The following is a 22399-nucleotide window of genomic DNA, read 5'->3' as shown; positions in this document are numbered from 1 at the left end:
TGATATGACAAAAATACCCATAAGATTACATGGGAATTACATTTCTTATCTAGAAGATAGAGGAAAGTGCAAGGGTAGATAAGGCTTATGTGGGAGCATGAGAGCCTCATTTGTAACTGCTTTAGCTGTACCAATACTAGCTACTTAGGGTTGCTATGTGAGTCTACCATCATTTTGAAAATAGCGTTGACCCATACTCCTCACATCTGGTACTGATGTACGAATATCCAGACCACCCAAATTGTGGGTCCCATCCGAGGCGGATCATGTCTCTAAAATCTCACTAATCAAGCAATCATAACCATCCAAATGATGGCTATCTAAGATTCTGCCAAAAATAAAATCATGAGTGGTCCAAATTCAAGGCGAAAAATCATAGATAGAGTTTTTAGGTTGTGCTCTTGGATCAGGTATTTGGATGGTCTGGATTGCCCTGCAACTATACCATGTGCACCTCAAAGAGTCCACCATTCTTTAAATGGTGCAAAACTAACACAAGAATGTAGAAATTACCTGTATCATTTTCCATCTCACAACATTGCAACTTACGTTCTAGTTTCTCTTCTTATCTTCCCATCTCTTCTCATTCGATCACAGATAGAGAGAGAGAGAGAGAGAGAGAGAGAGAGAGATGGCCCTTCAAGCACCAACATTACTCAAGGCCCCTCCACTGGGCCATGCCAGTGGCCTACGTGGGCCGTCCGATCGCTTCGCTCTCAAATCAACCTTCTTCTCCCCCTCTCTCCATCTCTTGCTTCCCTCACAACCTCCATCTTCTTCTGCACCAAAATTCTCGATGCGGGTCACTACCAAACAGGCCTACATTTGCCGTGATTGCGGGTATCCTTCTTCTCCACCCCCTTTAAAATTCACCTGAATTAGACATGTAGTAAAACAGTTCTTTTGGTGTTTGTGCTTGTATTGGATTACAGGTATATATACAATGACAGGACACCCTTTGAGAAGCTGGCCGATAAGTACTTCTGCCCAGGTATCTAACTAATACTACATTCCTTTCTTGACTGTGTGTTTGGATGCGCTATTCAATTGGATTGCAATAATTAGTCCAAGAAAGTGGAAATACCCAAATTGTAATTGCTCTCCATATTGCAAGTTAATTACTTTCAAGGTGGACTTGAACGGAATGCGGCCGCAATTGTTTGGGGCATTTGGTCATTATGACTTGATTGTGTGTTTGGAAGCACCAATGAATTGGAATGCGATAATTAGTGAAAGAAAGGGGAAATGACTGTTTTGTGATACTTACAGAGTGGCTCTGAATTGCAATTACATTACTTTCTAGGTGGACTTAAATGGAAGGTGTTGGTGTTGTGAGTGCATGGGCCCTGCATGTGGGCCTAGTTCTTGGTGCGTGCGGGCCTGAATGTGCCTTCTCTAGGCCTTTGTGTTATGGGCTTTTAGTTAGTTATTTAGGCATTAGCTATTTTTTCTTATTTCCTCTTTTGCCCTTTCCCTATCTCTTTAGCGTCTCTTCAATATTAATGGCATATTTGTAATTGCACAAGGCTATCTACTATACATAAGAGAGTTGGATGTCCATCCCTAGTATGTTTTCTTCTCTCTCTCTCTCTCTCTCTCTCTCTCTCCCCCTTCCCCCCCCCCCCCCCCCCCCCCTCGAATTGTTTTCTACTCTGATAGAAGGTAAATATAAAATTTGAGGGCTACTTGGTCATTATGACTCTAAGTGTGTGTTTGGATGTACTATTCAATTGGATTGCAATAATTGGCCTAAGAAAGTGGAAGTGCCCAAATTGCAATTTCTCTCCAAATTGTGATTACACTACTTTCAAGGAAGGCGTGAATGGAATGGGACTGCAATTATTTGGGTCACTAGGTCATTATGACTTGCCCTTGTGTTTGGATGAACTATTGAATTGGAAAGCAATAATTAGCATAAGAAAGTGGGGGAATTTCTAGATGGACCTGAATGGAAGGCAACTGCAATTTTGAAGGCTTCTTGGTCATTATGACCAATGTCTAAAATATCGACGATATCGACTAATATATCCCACGAGATATCTTGTATCCCACCCGTGCGATACGAAACGCACAACTAGTGCCGATATATCCCAAATGTTTGATCCGGTGAGCATTTTCAATTTTAGATCCCTTTTTCCTTGTTGAAATTATGTTAAATCAATGTCAAATGGTTATAAATTCATTGGTTCTTCATGTTTTGCATGAAAAATCATGAAGTTGGAGATTTGATTTCGATATCCATTGGTTCTTCATGTTTTCTATGTTTTTTTTTTTCTCAAAATTTTCCTTCAACTAGCTATCAATTGAGACTAATTTCGAAGTATTTAGGAATATTTGATGAAATGATTATCACATACATTCTAATTTCGAAATTTGAGTGTAGGTGGTCTGATTTAGGGGAAAATTGGAGAAATTTTGAAATTTCTCCAATTTCTCCCAAATTGCTTGCAATGTCGCACACCAAACATGAAATCAAGTATGTATGATGGTTGATCTACTGATTTGTTAAGTCCTTGTCAATTTTTGAAAAATAAAAATTATTTTTAAATTAAAAATTAATTAAAAAAATTTAAATATGATTTATGTTTTTCGAAATTTCCCTTCAACTAGCTGTTAATTGAGACTAATTTCGAAATATTTAGGAGTGTTTGATGAAATGATGATTACATACACTCTAAATGTTATACATTCAATTTGAATATAGTTGCATTAGTTTAGTTAGACAACGCATAGCTTAGGACCCTATACAAAGGAAACCTATTATGTGCACTTCTGTTTTGAGATTTTTTTTTTTTAAATTTAAAAGTGTGTATTAATATCTTTTTTAACAATCCCTCAAGTTTCATTGAAAAATTCAACCATTTTCCCAATGTTTTCCCATGTTTCCCAAAAAGTGGGATAATTTACCTGATACAAACAATATATCCCGTTCGATAACCGATACGTATCTGTATCCTAAGGATGCGGATGCGATACGTAACATGATACCGATATTTCAAACATTGATTATGACTTGAGGGTGTGTTTGGATGCACTATTGAATTGAATTGTGATAGTTAGTCTAATAAAGTGGAAATGACCAAATAGTTGCCTTAACGCCAGTGTTGGGGAATTCAGCTCCAAATTGGAATAACATTAATTTTCAAGTTTAAGGTCAACTTGAAAGTTACACAACTGCAATTTGGTGGGATACTTGGTCATTGTACTTGAGCGGTGTGTTTGAATGCATTATTGGATTGAATTGCAATAATTAGTCTAATAAAGTTGAATGACCAAATTGTGATTGTCTTAATATTAATATTAAGGGAGTGGCTCCAAAGTGCAATTCCATTACTTTCAAGTTTACATTACCTCCAAGTCTCAAGGTGCACTTGAAAGCTGCATAACTGCAAGGGCCACATGGTCATTATGACTTGAGAGCATGTTTGGATGCATTATTGAATCAAATTATGATAATTAGTTTCATAAAGTGGAAATGACCAAATTGTAATTCCATTAACGCTAATATTGAGGGATTGAGTCGAACCTCAATTACATTACTTTCAAGCTGGACTTAATAGGGTGGAAAAAAAATGCAATTTTGAGGGGTGCTTGGTCATCATCAATTGAGGGTGTGTTTAGATGAACTATCCAATTGAATTGCTATAATTAGTCTAATAAAGTGGAGATAACCAAATTCTAATTTGCTTGATGCTAAGGAATTGGCTTCGAAGGTCTACCTGCTCATTATGAACACTAGGAAACATTATTAACTTTTGTCATTACTCCCTATTAAAACTAGTGAATGCAATTCTAGTCAATTGGGCATCCAAACACAGCCATATATAATACCATCGTATTGGAAGTTCTTGTCTCTGCCTATGGTGTCTCTTGTTTCTTTGGGATGTACGGAATGACTTTTGTTTCTCTCATGAAATTTCGTCTTCTGAAATATCCTTAGCTTTTGTTGTTTTTCTCCTGTTTAAACTGTGTTCCCAATTCAACTTGCTTGGGCATCCAAACATGGTCTTACATAATGCAATTGGAAGTTGTCATCTCTAAACTATGGTTGCTGTCTTTTCTTTGAGATTTGAGAAATGGGTCTTGTATTTTCTTATATGGGGATTGGTCTGAGATAATTGATTTGGGTGGCCTTTTTTTTTTTTTTCAATTTAATTGTTTACATATGAAAATAAACTCATTTGCAAACTACAATATAATGTTGGTTTATCAAGTGCATCTGTATCAGCTTACCGTACCAGTCAATCGAAATGAAATGTAAGAAATACCACTATTAGTTGATAGCCACTTGATGGCCCTGATGCCAAGATCGAAACCCACCACTTAATCAAAAAAATAGTAGTATAAACAACTGATTGAGGAGAGAAGCTATTCTTTTTCTTCTTACGTTCTTGCATTCACACCCTTAGTGCACGTCCTAGACTATATTTAACCTAGCATACTCTCAAATCAAAGAATTCAAAGACTCACACGTAGACTGATATTCATGGTTTCCTAAGATAACTTAAACAATGCCAAAAATATTAAAATATGTATGATTCAACACCTAAAATCTAGGAATCTATATGCATGTAAAGAGCGCAACTCCTAATAACAATACGTGTATATGACTATACCATATAGACCTAGAAAGTCCTGTTTATAGAGACTTCCAACATCCTCATTGGACTTTCCAAAAACAAACATCCTATTTATTATTTTCAATCTTGTAGAACCTTCATTTGTAAGCGATCTTGAAAACTTGTCCGCCTCTTCGTCTTTAAACTTGCAAAAACATGAGTTTCACTTGAGTCATATCAATTGCTATAGTTGTCATTGACATCTGGACTGATGTGTGAGCTATTATTGTGATCTCACCATTCACGTCTAACTCATGACATGCCAAGATTCAGATTTTTCATGTTTCATCTTGACTTTCAGCTTTGGATAATAAGTGTGCGGTGTGCCCTTGATTATTTTCATTTTTAAAATCAACATTCTTGTATCCACTTTTACTTCCACATCTTCAAAAATGAATTCTGAATTTGAAATTTCTCCAACTCCACGTCCCGATGCTTCAATAATTGGGTTTTCTTTAAGATGTTAGGATCGTGTAACCCTTGTTTTTGTCTTCAAAATCTTTTTCGATTGACTTATTTGATTCATTAAAATTTTCAGCTTTTCTATCTTTTAAATGGAAAAGAGAACTTTCAATATCAACACCCTGATTATACTCTTTAGTGGACTCATAACCACCAACCGTATTTTCTGTTATCCTTTCTCCTTTCTCATAATATCGTAAGTGTCATAGTATACTTCACTTTCAGCCTTGTTTAGTTCATCAGTTTTATCTTCAAAATCTAGTTTAGTAATTTCATCCTCACAAAACTCATCTGCTTTAAAATCGCCAATCCTGCCAAATTCTGTGTTCAAACATCTTGATACACGATCTTTTTCAAAACTACTAGTTCTTCTCAAATTTCCTTTTCCAAATCATCCTTAACGAATTATTCTTTGGCCTCTTGACCTCATTTCCATCAATAACTTGTTGTAAAACAGATTTCTTAAATCTTGTTCACCGAGTTGCTCGACCAGTCGAGGGACTGGCTCGACTAGTTGAAGGTCCCTTCGACTGGTCGAAGCCTATTCGACTCGAAGTTCAGCAACGATGTATTTGGGATTTCTGGGAGGCTTGACCAGTCGCGGGATAGGCTCAACTAGTCGAAGCCGTGGCTCGACTAGTCGAGGGTTATGCAGACGGTGCGCGGTTTGTGCATGGACTGCGTAAATTTGAGGCGGTTTCTAGGGAGGTGCGTAAGTGGGGTTTCCCCATCTATAAATAGGAGCCTTAGGGCCATTCTCATGTATGCTAAGGCTTTCTAAAGGGGTTCCAAGGATTCCTAAAAGGGTTTTAAGGTTTCGAAAGGGTGTAACAAGGGTAAGATTCGAGGTTGTTCGAATCGGGTAAGTCCTTTCTCTTTGTAATTTCTATTTTCATAGTGGAATTCTGTCGCTTTGTGCCGTGGTTTTTTTTTTGAAAGGGTTTTCCACGTTAAATCTTTGTGTTCTCTTGTGTTTGCTTAGTGCCATTGGATTGCTATCCTAGATCCATATCTGTGTGATTCCGCAGCACAAATCCCAACAAGTGGTATCAGAGAAATCATTGGGGCACAGATCTGAATCTGCAGGATTAACAATAATGGGAAGTGCTAGGTATGATATTGAGAAGTACTATTTCTTTTTTAATAATTTTGAGTTATAGAAGATCAAGATGATCAGTTCCTTAATCAAGCAAGGTGAAGATGGTGCTCTTGAGGAGTGAAAGTCTACTATGACTGATGATGATTGGAATACTTTTGATAAGAAGGCCTTATCATCGATCCGTTTATGTCTCACGGATGAGGTTCTCTACAATGTCATGAGGGAGAAAACTGTGACTAAGTTGTGGGCGAAGTTAGAAGATGTCTATGTGAAAAAATTCTCTGAAAATCGCCTACACTTGAAGCGGCAGTGGTATAACTTCAAGATGGCAGAGGGTGAAGATCTGGAGGCTCACATCAGCAATTTTAATAAATTGGTTTACAAATTGCTGGATATAGAGGAAGTGATGAAAGATGAAGAACAAGCATATATGTTGCTGAATTCTCTTCCGGCGTCGTATGAGTAGAGAATGATTCGATGATAATAATGTCAAGAAAAAAGGAGAATATTGTGAGAAGGAAGAGGAGAGTTTGAGAGAGATGTTGTGTTAGACTTGCTTGCCCTAACACATAATATTTTATTATAATAAAGCATATAGTACACCGCAGGAGAAGAGAGAAGCGTGCACATGCACTTACACTAAAAGGGGCCGCTAACCACATAAACAATACACTAGCATTCTCTATACTCCCCCTCAAGTTGGAGCATAGATGTTGATCATGCCCAACTTGTCACAAACATGATGAAGAGCATCTTGACTCAAGGACTTTGTAAGAACATCAGCAAGTTGATCCCCAGATCAAACAAAAGGAGTGACGATTTCCTTAGAGGCTACTTTCTCCTGAATAAAGTGACAGTCGACCTCAATATGCTTGGTTCGCTCGAGGAAAACTGGGTTACGAGCAATATGGATGGCCGCTTGGTTTTCACAGTGAAGAGGAACAAGATTCGAAGGAGGATAGCCAAGTTCTTCAAGAAGGTTACGAAGCCACACGAGTTCACACGTCGCATGAGCCATAGCACAATTTTTTGCTTCAGCCGAGGGCCGGGCAACAAATGGCTGCTTTTTGCTCTTCCAGGTTATAAGATTGTTACCTAGGAAGGTACAGAAGCCGGATGTAGAGCGACGATCAAAAGTACTACCTGCACAATCAACATCGGAATAGCCAAAAAGATGAAGATGACTATGCAACTGAAAGCGGAGACCAAGACCCGGGGTTGATTTTAAATACCGAAGTATGCGGTAAACAGCCGTGAGATGGGAAGTACGGGGAGCTTGCATGAATTGGCTAACAACGCCCACTACAAATGAGAGATCTGGACGAGTAATAGTCAGGTAAATAAGCCGGCCTACAAGTTATCAATACATCCCCGGATTAGTAAGGAGAACACCATCATCTGGTCAAAGTTTTTGTGAAGTATTCATGGGAGTGGTAGCATGCTTGCACCCTAACATGTCGGTCTCCATGAGAAGATCAACGCATATTTTCTTTGTGACAAGACCATTCTGGATGATGAGCGACCAACTTCAATTCCGAGGAAGTAGCGAAGAGGACCAAGATCATCGATCTCAAACTTGGTCTTTAAAAAATCTTTCACCTCCCTCATTCCAGCAAAATCACTACCAAACAGAACAATATCATCTACATAGACGATGAGAACCATGATGCCTGTCGACCAACTTCAATTCCGAGGAAGTAGCGAAGAGGACCAAGATCCTTGATATCAAATTTGGTCTTCAAAAAATCTTTGACCTCCCTCATTCCAGCAGAATCACTACCGAACAGAGCAATATCATCCACATAGACGATGAGAACCATGATGCCCATCGATCGACGACATTAAAAAAGAGAATGATTGGTATGACTACGAACAAAGTCGAACTCCAAGAGAGCCTGACTAAAATTTTCGAACCATGCACGTAGGGATTGTTTGAGTCCATAAAGAGCCTTTTTCAATTGACATACAAGTGCAGGGTTGTGAGAAACAACAAAGCCAGGAGGTTGATGCATGTAAACTTCCTTAGCAAGGTCCCCATGGAGAAATGCATTCTTAACATCAAGCTGAAACAAGGGCCATGATAAATTAACGGCCAAGGAGATCACAATGCGAATCGAATTAAGCTTAGCCATCGGAGAGAATGTCTCGAAGTAATCCACCATGAGTCTGTGTATAACCCTTAGCAACAAAACGGGCTTTATAGCGATCAATGGAGCCGTCTGGAAGAAACTTGATCGTATAAACTCATCGGCAGCCAACGGGTTTATGGTCTAAAGGAAGTGGCACAAGGTGTCAAGTATGATTCTTCTTAAGAGCAGACATTTCTTCTATCATCGCCTTCGTCCAGTCAGGACTTTGAAGAGCATGTGAGAGAGATCGATGAATAGTCTGTGATGAAAGGGAAGCTGCAAACGACTGAAAAGACGGTGAAAGATGATCATATGAAACGAAATTACTAATGGGGTGTTGAGTACAAGATCGTGACCCTTTGCGCAAGGCAATAGGAAGATCTAAACTCGAGGTACGAGAGTCACCTGAGCTAACATCCGAAGTGAGCGGAAGGGTGGATGGCTGAGCGTGTGAAGATTTATCTCGACGATGATACACCCGCAGAGGCTTAGGCTCACCCAAATCACCAATAGAATGCTGAATAGAGGGGAGAGGAATTTTCCCATGAGCACTAGTGGAAAGAGGATAAGAGTTACTCCCCCTGACTTGTAAGAGGATCACAGAGGGATCGGCCTGGAGCAGAGAAAAAAGAAATATCCTCAAAGAAGGTTACATCGGTAGAGACATATTTCTTGCGAGTCAATGGGTCAAAACATTTATACCCTTTCTGACTCCGAGTATACCCTAGAAAGACACATTTAATTGCCCTGGGGCTAAGTTTATCATTACTTCTATCCAAAATTTGAACAAAGCATGTACAACAAAAAACTTTAGGTGGTAGAGGAAATAGATTATCATGAGGATACAATATAGTAAATAAAGATTTGTAAGACATGATATGTGAAGGTATACGATTAATAAGAAAAGTAGCAGTTAGAAGAGCATCACCCCAAAAATGTTTAGGTAGATGCATACCAAGCAGAAAGGTGCAATCAACTTCAAGAAGATGACGATTCTTTCGTTCTGCAATACCATTTTGTTGAGGTATGTGAGCACACGATGTCCTAGACAAAATACCATGTTCCTACAAGAAGGACAGAAAGGCAGTAGACATGTATCCCCCCCCTCCCCCAAAAAAAAAAAAAAAAAAATCAAAATGGAGGGTTTTGATGGAACATTGAAATTGAGTGCACACTACTTTAAACGCATCAAACACTTCACTTTTATATTTCAAAAGATAAATCCAAGTTATGCGTGAATAATCATCAATAAAGGTTAACAAAATATCTAAATCCAAAAGTGGCGGTAACCGGAGCTGGTCCTCAGGCATTCGAGTGAACCCGAAGAAAAGGTTGAGATTTTCTCCCAGAAGAGTTAGGAGGAAACGTAGCACGATAATGTTTTAGACAATTCACAAATATCACAACATAACGGTTTAATGACAGATAAGGAGGGAAACAAAATTCTCAATCTAGCTATGGATAGGTGGCCTAAGCGGCAATGCCACTGAGTCATGGACTCTCGATCCAGAGAAAGGGTACTAGAAGCGGCAACGAGTGTATCATCGAGAAGATAAATGCCTCCTCCCTCATGCCCCTCACTAATCACTCTCTTCGTCTGTAGATCCTGAAACAAACAATAGAAGGGAAGAAGGTAATGAAATAATTTAATGATTTAGTAAGAGAGCTAACAGACAATAAGTTTAATGGAAAACGAGGCACATGCAAAACTGAGGACAAAGACAAGGAAGAAGAAAGAGGGATGGAACCAATCCCAGAGATGGGAGTTTGGGTTCCATGTGCGATTGTGACATATTGAGTGTGAGGAGAAGGAGAATAAGAAGAAAAGAATTGAAACTTACCAGTCATATGGGAGGAAGCTCCAGAGTCTATGACCCAGGAGGTAGGAGAGGATGACGCAAGATGGGCAGTACCTGATTGGGCCGAAGCTGCGTGAGATGGTTCAGGAATATCACGAATGTGAAGCCGCATAAGGGCATCATATGCAGCCCGAGAAATGATAAGAGACTCCCCTGAAGTAGACTGCTCAGCTGTCGGGGTGGAAAACTGTCTCAGGAGCAACTGTGTATGCAACAGAAGCAACGGCATACGTTGGATGACCATGTATCTACCAGAAATAATCAACGATGTGATTAGTTCCACTGCAATGTGAACAAATGCGGGATCCATCACGTCCTTGTCCACGTCCACAATGACTACGAAGACTACGGCTGCCACGACTGCAATCTCCCTCGCGGCCTCTACCACGACCACCAAAACCAGAAATGCGCCCTGAACTCAAGGATGGTACCCGAAGACCAAGAGAGGACTGATCGCCTGCAAGATATGCCGAACGCTCGGGTGGCACAAATGAATGAGAAGGAAGAGTAGAGACAGTAGCACGCTAACACATGGCATAGACTGTCGTCAATGGGGGAAGAGGATCCTACATAACAATCTGATCTCGAACATGAAGATAATCAGAATTCAACCCAGCTAAGAACTGCATGATACAAGTATCATCCTGCTGCTTATGAGCATGTTCATGATTCTCTTTATATTTGGAAGGAAGAGACTGATACATATCCAACTCATCCCACATACCCCGAAGCGTCGAATAGTAATCTTTTAATGATCTGGAGTTTTGTTGGAATCGACCAATTTCTTGAATAAGCTGGAATACCCGTGAAAAATTCTGAGATTCCGAGAACATATCATGAAGCGTATCCCAAATGCCTTTAGCCAAGGATAAAAACATCACTGAGTGGCTAATCGAGGAATCCATACTATTCAACAACCATGCAATAACTTGATAATTCTCCTTTGTCCAAGACTTGTAGGTAACATCTGTAGAGCTTGGGGAATCATCCAAAATATACGACAACTTGTCACGGGCTCCTAAAAATACTTTTACAGATTATGCCCATTGAAGATAGTTGTCACCATTCAACTTAGTGGAGGTAATCTGCAAGGGGTTGGATTCAAGAGACCCTATGCCAAAAGATGAGGGCCATTTGTCAACCATAGGAGAGTCCAAGAGAGATAAACCTATGCCAAGAGAGGCCCTACGCCAAGAAGGATTGATTCAAACAACTCTATCTCACTCAATCCTTCAAGATAATAAGAGATAAACCTCAAACAAATATCAATCATCCAAAATACCATGAAACTCAATCAAAAAAGGCCTAACTGAGTGAAAAACGGCCTAGCTGCATGTCCGTTTGAGGTTAAAAACCTCTCAAACATTGATCTTAAGTACAAAAATCCTCCATGAGTAGCTTGGGAGGAAGATTTCGGTCCATCTTGAGCAAAGAAACCAAAGAAAAGCTTACTGATTTGAGGTAGATCGAAGAAAAACGAAAGATGGGCCCGATTTTTGAATTTCTCTATTTTGCCCAAAATACCATGAAAAGAGGTCTAAAAATTTTTTTAAAAATCATGACAAATCTTTTAAAATCAAGATCTATCAAACCCCTAAACTTTTAGTTCAAACGAAGTCTATGTGTCCGTATAATGCTGACGTCAGCAAGGTGACTTCTTGCCTCTCAATTTGTTGGATGCGGAATGCTTGGATCTATGCTCTGATACCAAGTAGAGAATGATTTGATGATAATAATATGAAGAAAAGAGGAGAATATTGAGAGAGAAGAAGGAGGAGAGTTTGGGAGAGATGTTGTGTTAGGCTGCTTGCCCTAACACGTAATATTTTATTATAATAAAGCATATAGTACATCGCAGGAGAAGAGGAAAGCGTGCACATGCACTTACACTAAAAGGGGCCACTAACCACATATACAATACACTAGCATTCTCTATAGTATGAGTCATTTAAAGACACAATGTGCACTACGAATAAAACCCCAAGTGTCGACACGGTTATCCCAGCCCTTCAAGGGAAGTCCATGGGAAAGCTTAACGACGACATGGGGACATCTTCTGATGCATTGTTTACAAGGGGCGGAAATTCTGAGCAAGATACGGAGTCTTCGAGGTCAAGATCTAAATCTAAGGGCAAGGGCAAAGGAAAGTTATAGTGCTGGCATTGTGGGATGGAAGGACATGTGAAGAAGGATTGTACAAATCCTAAATCTAAGAGAGAAGAATCTGAGGCTTCATACAGGGAGGCCAATGCTGTCACGTCAGATGGATCTAGTGGATGTGATGGTGATGTTTTGTCTGTGTCTACGATCAGACACTTTTACGATGATCCTAAGGACGGGTGAATTCTAGACACAGGGGCACCTTTTCACATGACTCCTCATCAGAGTTGGTTCGCCAGCTACAGGGAGTGCGATGGTGGATAGATGTTTATGGGCAATGACATTGCCTGTAATGTTGTGGCTGTTGGTAAGGTGCGCCTCAAGATGTTTGATGGGACAGTGCGTACTGACTGATGTGAGGCACGTTCCTGACATGAAGAAGAATCTGATTTCTCTTGGTGTACTTGAGGCAATGGTCTGCAAGTTCACAAGTATTGATAGTGCTCTTAAAGTATGTAAGGGGGCACGGGTAATCATGAAAGCGCAATGACTCGATAATGTTTACAGGTTGATCGGGAGCACTTCAAAAGGTGGAGTCACAATGGCTGTAGTGGATTCCACCTCTACACGTGTGTGGCATGTTAGACATGGCCACATGAGCAGGCAAGGTAGGAAGGATGTGACGCACGGACAAAGATACAGAGCAGGTGGAGCAACCACCTGTGAGAAGAATCACACAACATAATCGCAGGATATCAGCGAGGTACATGGACGATTCCAATATCGCATATGCTCTCGTTACAGGTGAGGGGGATCCGTCTTTTATTTAAATGGGTCCAGGTGAGCCTGGTGCTGAGAAGTGGAAGGTGATTATGGACGATGTGATGGACTCGTTGTACCAGATCATCTCATGGGAGCTGGTGGAGCTTCCAGTGGGCCGAGAAGCAGTTGGATGTAGGTGGATCTTCAAGAGGATACAACATAGATACAGAGTGAGGTTGGTAGCGAAGGGTTATACTCAGAGAGAAGGGATCGGCTTCTTAGAAATATTCGTGCTGACGGTATAACAGGTGTTTATTAGATCCATGATTGACACTGGTTGGCCATTGTGATCTCGAGTTGGAAGGATGAATGTGGAGTCTGCACTTCTGCAAGGGAAATTGGAAGAACAGATATACATGAAGCAACCAGAGCGGTTCGAAGTTTAAAGGGGCTGGGAAAAAGAGTTTGCAGGAGGTCGTGGTACGACCTGTCGCCTAGGCAGTGGTTTGATTCCTTCATAATGAGTCAGGAATTGTATATTGATGACATGTAGATCGTTAATCATGACTTGTCTGAAATCAATGTACTAAAGACTCGGTTAAGTGGGACATTCAGGATGAAGGATCGGGGGGCTGCAAAGATGGTTCTTGGCATTGAGACTGAAAGAGGAGTAGGCTTTGGTTATCTCAAGTAGAATACCTTGGGTAGGGTATTAATAAAGTATGTGATGGACCAAGCAAAGCCAGAGCAGGTTCCCTACGCGTCTCTCCTCAAGTTTTTCTCAGGACATGTCCCAAAACAAATGAGGAAAAGCAGGATGTCTCATAAGTCTTATTCGAATGCGGTTGGCAGTGCATGCCATGGTTTGTATTAGAATGATTATTTCACAGGCAATCAGTGTTGTGGGCAAATACCTCGGCAAGCAACATTGGATGGCGGTGAGATGGTTACTTCGATACATTCGAGGTAAAAAGACTACATCTTTACTTTTGAGAAGACAGGGACAAAGTTAGTTGGGTATGTGGATTCAGATTACGCAGGCGGCGTGGATTCCAGAAAGTCAACTTCAGGTTACTCATTTGTACTAGCAGATAGAGCAAGTAGTTGGATGTCCATGTTATCCGACAGGTGCTTGAGGAAGGAGGCGTAGCTCTAGAGAAGATTCACACCTGCGTGAATCCGGAAGACATGATCACCAAGGTCATTCCTGCAGAGAAGTTTAAGTTTTGTGCAACTTATCTGGGCTTGGTGATAGCGTAAAAGAATGACGGAGTGTGCACAAGAAGTGTTGATTGAAGCTATGATGCGGTGCAAAGATAAGAGAAGAGGTTAAGAAGCTACATGGTTAAAGATTGAAGACATGATGGAGATTGTTGTAAAACAGATGTCTTAAATCTTGTTCATCGAGTTGCTCGACCAGTCGAGGGACTGGCTCGACTAGTCGAAGGTCCCTTCGACTGGTCGAAGCTTGTTCGACTCGAAATCCAGCAACGATGTATTTGGGATTTCCGGGACGCTCGACCAGTCGAAGGGGTCCTTCGACAAGTCGAAGCCCTGACTCGACTAGTCTAGGGTTACGCAGACGGTGCGCGGTTTGTGCGTGGACTGCGTAAATTTGAGGCGGTTTCTGGGGATGTGCGTAAGTGGGGTTTCCCCATCTATAAATAGGAGTCCTTAGGGCCATTCTCATGTATGCTAAGGCTTTCTAAAGTGGTTCCAAAGGTTCCTAAAAGGGTTTTAAGGTTTCTAAAGGGTGTAGCAAGAGTGAGATTCGAGGTTGTTCGAATCAGGTAAGTCTTTTCTTTGTAATTTCTATTTTCATTGTGGAATTCTGTCGCTTTGTGCCGTGGTTTTTTCCCAAAAGGGTTTTCCACGTTAAATCTGTGTTCTCTTGTGTTTGCTTGGTGCCATTGCATTGATATCCTAGATCCATATCTGTGTGATTCCGCAGCACAAATCCCAACATAACTTCTCAAAGGCCACACTGTTGGAGATACATATTGATGCAGGACAATTAACCACTTGCTCTAAAAGCTCGAACTGTTAGAGCATGGTGAATCAATCCCTTTATCTCATAGCCCAAGCCCCACGTCTCATGGGTTAGGACCTCGACCGAACCCCCCTCGTGGGCCCCAAATCACGTAGGTACCCCTCATACGGGTGGGGCCCGCCTCACACAGGCCACCCACCCCGAGTGTGTTCCCGCATCCCACAGGCTACCCCACTCGACCCCAATGTGAAAATGCCCTTGTATTTATCACCCCAGGTGAGGAGTCTTGAACACAAGACCTCCCACTCTGATACCAATTTGATACAATTAACCACTTGCTCTAAAAGCTCGAACTGATAGAGCATGGCGAATCATTCCATTTATCTCATAGCCCAAGCCCTAAATCCATGGGTTAGGTCCTCGGCCGAACCCTCCTCGTGAGCCTCAAGTCCATGGGTTCCACGCTCTCGTGGGCCTCGAATCCATGGGTTCCACCCTATACGAGCCACCCGCCTCACATGGGCTCCAAATCCATAGGTTATGCAGACCACCCACCCCGAGTGTGCCCCTGCATCCCACATGCCACCCCACTTGAGCCCAGTGTAAAAATGCCCTCGCATTAATCACCCTCGGTGAGGAATCTTGAACACGAGACCTCCCGCTTTGATACCAATTTGATGCAGGACAATTAATCACTTGCTCTAAAAGCTCGAACTGATAGAGCATGACAAATTAATCCATTTATCTCATAGCCCAGGCCCCAAATCCATGGGTTAGGTCCTCGGCCGAACCCTCCTCGTGGACCTCAAGTCCATGGGTTCCGCTCTCTCGTGGGCACCGAATCCATGGGTTCCACCCTATACGAGCCACCCGCCTCACATGGCCCCCAAATCCATGGGTTATGCGGGCCACCCACCTCGAGTGTGCCCTTGCATCCCACAGGCCACCCCACTCGAGCCCGGTGTGAAAATGCCCCTGCATTACACGTGTACTTTGGTTCTCCAAGTGGTGTAATTAACAAGTGTTGGCTTCTTCATTGCTACGGTGATAAGCATCTTCGACACTTACAAAAGAGACTATCTCAAACATTTCTTTCACAGCAAATTCTACCCCCAAATTTGAACTTTTTAAAATTCCTGATCTACAGATCTACGGGTCTAAGATGCACGCCAAAAAGGACAAAAAAAAAAAAGGGTTAAAATTGCCATGGATATGTAACAAAATTGCCACATACATGTGCCAAATTACCACAAAATACTTCATTTCACCTTGGCTCTTTTTCGCCAAGAAATCTTCTTAACCATAGCTCTGATACCACTTGATAGCCACATGCTGGCCCAAGATCCAAACCCACCACTTAATCAACAAAATAATAGGATAAACAACTGAACAATTGAGGAGAGAAGCTATGAACTCTTTTTCTTCTTACATTCTCACTTTCACACTCTAAAGTGCACATGTCCTATGCAATATATATTACCTAGCATGCTCTCAAACAAAAGGATTCAAAGACTTCTATGTAGACTCAAACTCATGGCTTCCTAATCTAACTAGAAAAAAAAAAGTGAGCCATTTTAAGATATGTAAGCGTCAAGACCTAAAATCTAGGACTTTATATGCTCGTAAATGGCAACTCCTAATCACTATGCCTGCACCATTTGGCCTTTGAAAGTCCTATTTATAGAGACTTCCAACATTTGTTTCTTATATAATTCCATTAAGAAACTTCCCTTGTTTTACGTCTCTAATACATTGCCACTCGGTGATCCAGACCATTCATTTAGTAGGTTCCTCCATTGACAGCTCGTCCCAAAATCCTACCTATCAGAGATTGTCGCCCGTCATATGAGAAATTGTAAGGAACAACACCCCACATTTCAGAATCTTTGTGTGGACAATGACAATCTACGATCAATGGGATTTTCTGCACATGTCCCAGCCATAAGAGGGTCTACTAGATGAATGGTTTGAATCACCATGCAATTTGGCACAATCTGGATTCAAATAGTTCTTCAGCTCCCATGGAATTGCTGCAAAAATATGTCGGGCTTTGCATATGATCAGCTTTCTTCATATAAAATCCAATCTGTTAACTGTTTACATTTTTAATCACCTCCTTCAACTCATGGAATGTATCATGCTAAGATGACTCAGGCAAAAATCAGAGTTTTATTATAAATACACATCTTAGATTTAAATTGGTATTGAAGAAGATTGGATTGTATGAACTCTCTGAATGTTTGTGCAGTATGCGGTGCTCCCAAGCGGAGATTCAGGCCATATGAACCTGCCGTGACCAAGAATGTTAACGATGCATCTGTTCGTAAAGCTCGGAAGGAACAGATTAAGAGAGACGAAGCAATAGGGTAATGGCTGTCTTTACTTCATACAATCGATGGAATTACTAATCACTTGAGTTTATTACCATAGGCTGTGTTTGGCTAATTCATGATTTTTGGGATTTGTAGTCTTAATAGAATTACCAATGAACTTGAAATAGTACTCGTACAGACATCAAAGAGCTCTTCTTTCCAATACAAAATGCCCCTGCTTTGCAAGTTTTTGAAATTCTATGAAGGGGCTGTTTGAGGTGAGGGATTTGCCAAATCTATAGATTTCCCAAATCCACACACCCATCAATCGTTGCATTTTGGATGAATCCAAATCCCTTGAAAAAGAAAAACTAAGGTCATATTTGGTAGACGCCTGAAAATAAGTTCATCTCATTTGAGTTAATAATTACATATAAGAGGTTATAGTTCTTTTTCGATAAGGATTGAATATAACTCTTGATAACCAGCAATCATGATCTCTAATATGTAATTATGTTTGACTAAAATGAGATGAACTCATTTTTAGGAATCTACCAAACAGGCCCTAAAGACTAGTTAGATCCACAAAAACATGACTCTTGAAGGCAATAAATGGCATGACTTTTTTGAAAGATAATTGAAATTTTATTGAAAGGGAATAAATGAGATATCTACACCAAGTATTACAAAACACTGGACCAAGACGAGGAAACCAAAGGATAGAGAAAGCCTTAATAGAGGACCATGCAAATACATCACTAATTGGATGATCCAACCCATCCTTGAGTTGGCCTTATTTTCTAGAAACGTATGTTTTCCAAGCCATGGATGGGATAATTATGATTGCCTAACAAAAGCAATTCTTTAGAATCATAAGAACTACGTGATGGGGCCTAACAAATAGATGGGTCAAATTGTTGATTCGTCCTATTTTTGTGAATGAAGATCATCCACATTAAAGGCCATTGATCAAATGGTTATTATTTGTCGGTTTGGTTTGTTGTTTGCATGGTAGTCCATGAAATGTGCGTTGGAACTAATGAACAGTCTGGACCAATGGATTGGACCAAGTGTCCCGACATAACTAGGAGTATTATAACTTCTTCTTTTTTTAAAAAAAAAATTATTTTATAACACGCACACACACCACCACACACTCACACCATAGTGGGATTTCACCACCGATGGGTACTCGAACCCTCAACCAGGTGTTGAAACTCCTAAGAGTCTACCACCGGAGTAAGAGTAAGGACCCAGGAGTATTATAACTTGCAGTGCTCAGAGTGCACGGGAGCATTTCTCTTCATTTGCAATGGTAAGGCAATTATTGCGAGGCGATTAGCTCCCAAGAGCTATTGTGGCATTGTGTGCGCACCAAATTCATTTAGTCTTATTAGGGCCCCCCAAGTTTAGGGGATTTGCGTGGTTGGTTGGAAGGAGTAAGGTGCTCATAATCGACAACCTCTAGAAACAGAAAGTGGTAATTCCTAATATTTGCATGACGTGTATGTGGGATGTGGAGTTGGTCGAACAGTGTGGGAATCATTTATTTGGCTTGTTATTCCATGATCAACATGAGTCTTTCTTCTCGCTTGGCATGAGGCAGTGTAGGACAAAAAGAAAGGACATTCTTTTTTTTCTTTTTTCTTTTTTCTTTTTTTTTTTCGTTTTCTTTTTTTTTTTTTTTTTTTGGGGGGGGGGGGGTTGATAATGCAGGGGCATTTTTAAGCCGGCCTTGAGTGGGGTGGCCTGTGGGATGCAGGGGCACACTCGGGGTGGGCAGCTTGTGAGGCGGGCACCCCTGTATGAAGTGGGGGCACACTTGGGATGGGTAGCCTATGTGAGGCGGGTGGCTCGCGTGAGGCGAGACCCATGTGAAGTGGGGCCTTGGCTATAAGTTAAAGGGATTGATTTGCCATGCTCTATCAGTTCGAGCTTTTAGAGCAAGTGGTTAGTTATCTTGCATCAAAGTGGTATCAGAGATGGAGGTCTCTTGATTGAGACTCTTCACCGAGGGTGATTAATGCAAGGGCATTTTCACATCCGGCTTGAGCGGAAGAGGTTTTTAGAATGGCGAAGATGGATGTATCAGAGCGGGAAATGCATTTTGAACTCGATAGACCGTAGTAAATTGATCCAACTAGGAACATTATAATTTATAGTGCTTGGAGAGCACTAGAGCATTTCTCTGCAATAAATGCTGCCTAAATGCATGGATTTATAGCTTGATCCCTGGCTTTGAACTTCGGTATTTGCCAAATCCAAATCCAAGGCAAATTCCATTAATTTGACAAGTTCATGAATTTACCAAATCCATATTCTCATTTCCTTAAAACCCAAACAAGGCCTTAATAGTATTTTTTTTAAAAAAAAAATAATCCAAAATCACAAACTTCTCTCCGCTTCAGAAATCGTCATCTGCCAAACTTGGGTGTTCGGGTGGCACAAACAACAAAAACGCATCTAGTGGGCTTCCATTTTCCCACTCTTCCACCTCAAAGCATGATTGACTTAAGAATGTGATCGTTCTTATCTCAACTGAGATTTGGATGTTGGACTAAATCATGCCGGAATCACGCTCGTTTAGAATTTTTATGGCATTCGTTATTAATTAGTGACTGCAAATTTGGATTCGAGTCTGCATTCCACTAACTTGATGTTAGAGTATATTAGCATAATCCAAGATTAGTACCTTGTAGATAGGTTAAAATATTAAATCGAGGCACCTATTCTATCATAGATTGTAATTTACACTATTTTTGTGCCCGTAGTGGGCCTAGTATTTCTAGCAAGTATGAATGATGTTAGAACTCTCCCTTTTTATTTTTATTTTAAAATTTCCTTCATAGGCGGGTATAAGATCTGTGGTAAAAATGAATGGATCCGTTTGATATCCAAAAACCTCTCAACAACAGTTGGACAAGTGGATAATGTTGGGGTGAACCAGAAAAGTTTGGGTAGAGCCGGATCTATGTGTTGGCTAGGTAAGCGTCTCGTAGTAAGAGTAGTTACGAACCCTGTATACCATCCCCATGAGGGTGGTAAAGAATCGTGAGATAAAAAAAAGATCATTCTTATCAATAATTTGATAATCATTAGTCACAGTCTTTGTATTTTTATTTATGTTAGTGCCAGTATCTTTTATATATGCATATAACTATATATTCAATTGAATATATGAATCCTCTATTGTGTATAAATACAATTCCACATCTCAATGAATAATGTAGTCTTTGAATTTTAACACTTGAATATAATGTGGTGCAGGCGAGCTTTGCCGATTGCTATCATGGTCGGGATTGCCGGGCTGGCTGGTTTATACTTCTACCTCAACAATGCCTTCTAGTACAACATCCCAAGCTTTTATTTTATTTTATTTTATTTTTTATTCCTCCTTGTAGCTAGTTGGGGTGATAGGGATTTCTATATAAACTTGTATTGATTCCAATTTTCATAGGAGAGAAGTGGAATTTGCAAAGCTAAAGAAACAAGGATTTTTGTGAAAATATCCTCCAAAATACCTGAATTCATGGAGAGAGCCTTGAATATTTTGAATTTTCAAAAGGATCCTCTGACTGCATGGATGGATGTCACGATGACCAAAATGCCCTTGGTCAGTTTGTTTTAGTGGTGTGGTAGAGCATTGTGGGGCTGATATAGTTTATGTATTACATGCAGTCCGCCCGTCCAAAAGGTGCACCCTCTCGTGATTATCAAATGCCCCAAACATCAGGCTGATCCAATTATGATGTGGGCCACATCTGGGTTGGAGATTTTTGGGAGTTGTATGTTGTTTTCTATTATGTGGCCCACCTGATGATTAGATCAACATGATTTTTTCATCATATGATAATCGTGTTCGGGTCTGTCTGTTTGATGGGTTGGATGTCATAAGCACATCACCTGTGTCCGCAAGACTGGGTTTGCCACTTTTATTTTTTATTTTTTTAAAATGAAGGGTATTTTGGTAAGTTGTCGTGCTCCATTGGTATCCTTCTTAAAATCCAAAATAGTCAAGGCCTTTTTTATAAGTTCAGATTTTTTAATGATTTCTTGATAAAAATTCACAAGAAAATAAAACACATGACGTTTCGACTCCACTGGGAGACTTGGATGGTCCAATCAGCTGATCCGGACTGTTCATTTGGTCTAGCATACATTTCATTGACTTCAACGCAAAAATCACCCCCATTGGATGATTTGATCATTTAGTAAGATGACCTTGTTTTTGTATAGCCGTCTATTTTCCAAGCCATGGACGGGATGATTAAGATTGTCTGATGATAGCAATTCCTTAGAAACATAAGCCTTCCATGATGAGGCCCAACAAATAGATGGCTCGATTTTTTTTACTGAACCTATTTTATATAAATGATCCTGACGGTTGACTTCATGGGCTGTTGATCAGATGGCTAGAATAGTCCCATCGGTTGGTTTTAAGGTGGTAGCCCATGAAACGTTTGCTGGATCCAACCTAGTATTCATGGAAAGTTGTAATATGATGTTGGATGAAGAGCAGCAAGATATAGGTTGCTCTTCGGCCCACCTCTTGTATGGTGGGGCCCGTACAAGCTGCATCTGATGTTTGTTACACATTCACTCGAAGAGCTTTTACTGGTGGCATAAATCAACTCAAGTAAACCGACTAGATTGTGCAGCTTGTTGTTGCGGATTGGTTGAACAATCCTAACGTATGATTCGTGGACACTTAACTATTTGATCGATGGACATTTGTCGGACAGTTAAAGATGAAAAATACCCAATGCTATTAATTCAAAAAAAAAAAAAGAAGAAGAAGAAAAAAGTGACCATCAGTTGTTGGGATTGTTCGGCCAATCTAATTTTCAGAATATAACTTAGTGACGGTGATTTCCACAATTAGTCAGTTTAATTCCGAGTTCATTTATGCCACGTGTTCCATTACTACATGCCTGCATTCCATGCGTCATACACAGCCAGAGTATCAAATAACTCATATAGTTCTTTTGCCATAATCTACCATCCCACAGAATAATTCAGCACAGAGAACAGAGAATGCTCGTTGATTTTACTCTTCCTATCTTATGA

The 22399-nt window shown here is 40.5% G+C and overlaps 1 protein-coding gene across 1 annotated transcript; it reads left to right on the top strand.

Moving 5' to 3' along the window:
- Window positions 1-558: 558 nt before the first annotated feature.
- Window positions 559-20896, top strand: LOC131246603 (uncharacterized). The gene is made up of 4 exons (XM_058246895.1): window positions 559-840; window positions 933-991; window positions 17269-17386; window positions 20600-20896. Exons 1-4 carry the CDS (start codon window positions 632-634, stop codon window positions 20676-20678), a joined length of 465 nt encoding a protein of 154 aa, XP_058102878.1. The 5' UTR covers window positions 559-631; the 3' UTR covers window positions 20679-20896.
- Window positions 20897-22399: the final 1503 nt, after the last annotated feature.

This window comes from Magnolia sinica, chromosome 5 (genome assembly GCF_029962835.1).
Source record: "Magnolia sinica isolate HGM2019 chromosome 5, MsV1, whole genome shotgun sequence".
In the NCBI taxonomy this organism is placed as follows: Eukaryota; Viridiplantae; Streptophyta; class Magnoliopsida; order Magnoliales; family Magnoliaceae; genus Magnolia; species Magnolia sinica.
The sequence above is the reverse complement of the archived record's forward strand: the minus strand, read 5'-3'. Positions and strand labels throughout refer to the sequence as shown.

Coding starts and splice junctions, on each gene's coding strand:
- LOC131246603 (XM_058246895.1), top strand. CDS start 632: ATGGCCCTTCAAGCACCAACATTACTCAAGGCCCCTCCACTGGGCCAT. Junction 841..932: donor TACATTTGCCGTGATTGCGG/GTATCCTTCTTC, acceptor ATTGGATTACAG/GTATATATACAATGACAGGA. Junction 992..17,268: donor CGATAAGTACTTCTGCCCAG/GTATCTAACTAA, acceptor ATGTTTGTGCAG/TATGCGGTGCTCCCAAGCGG.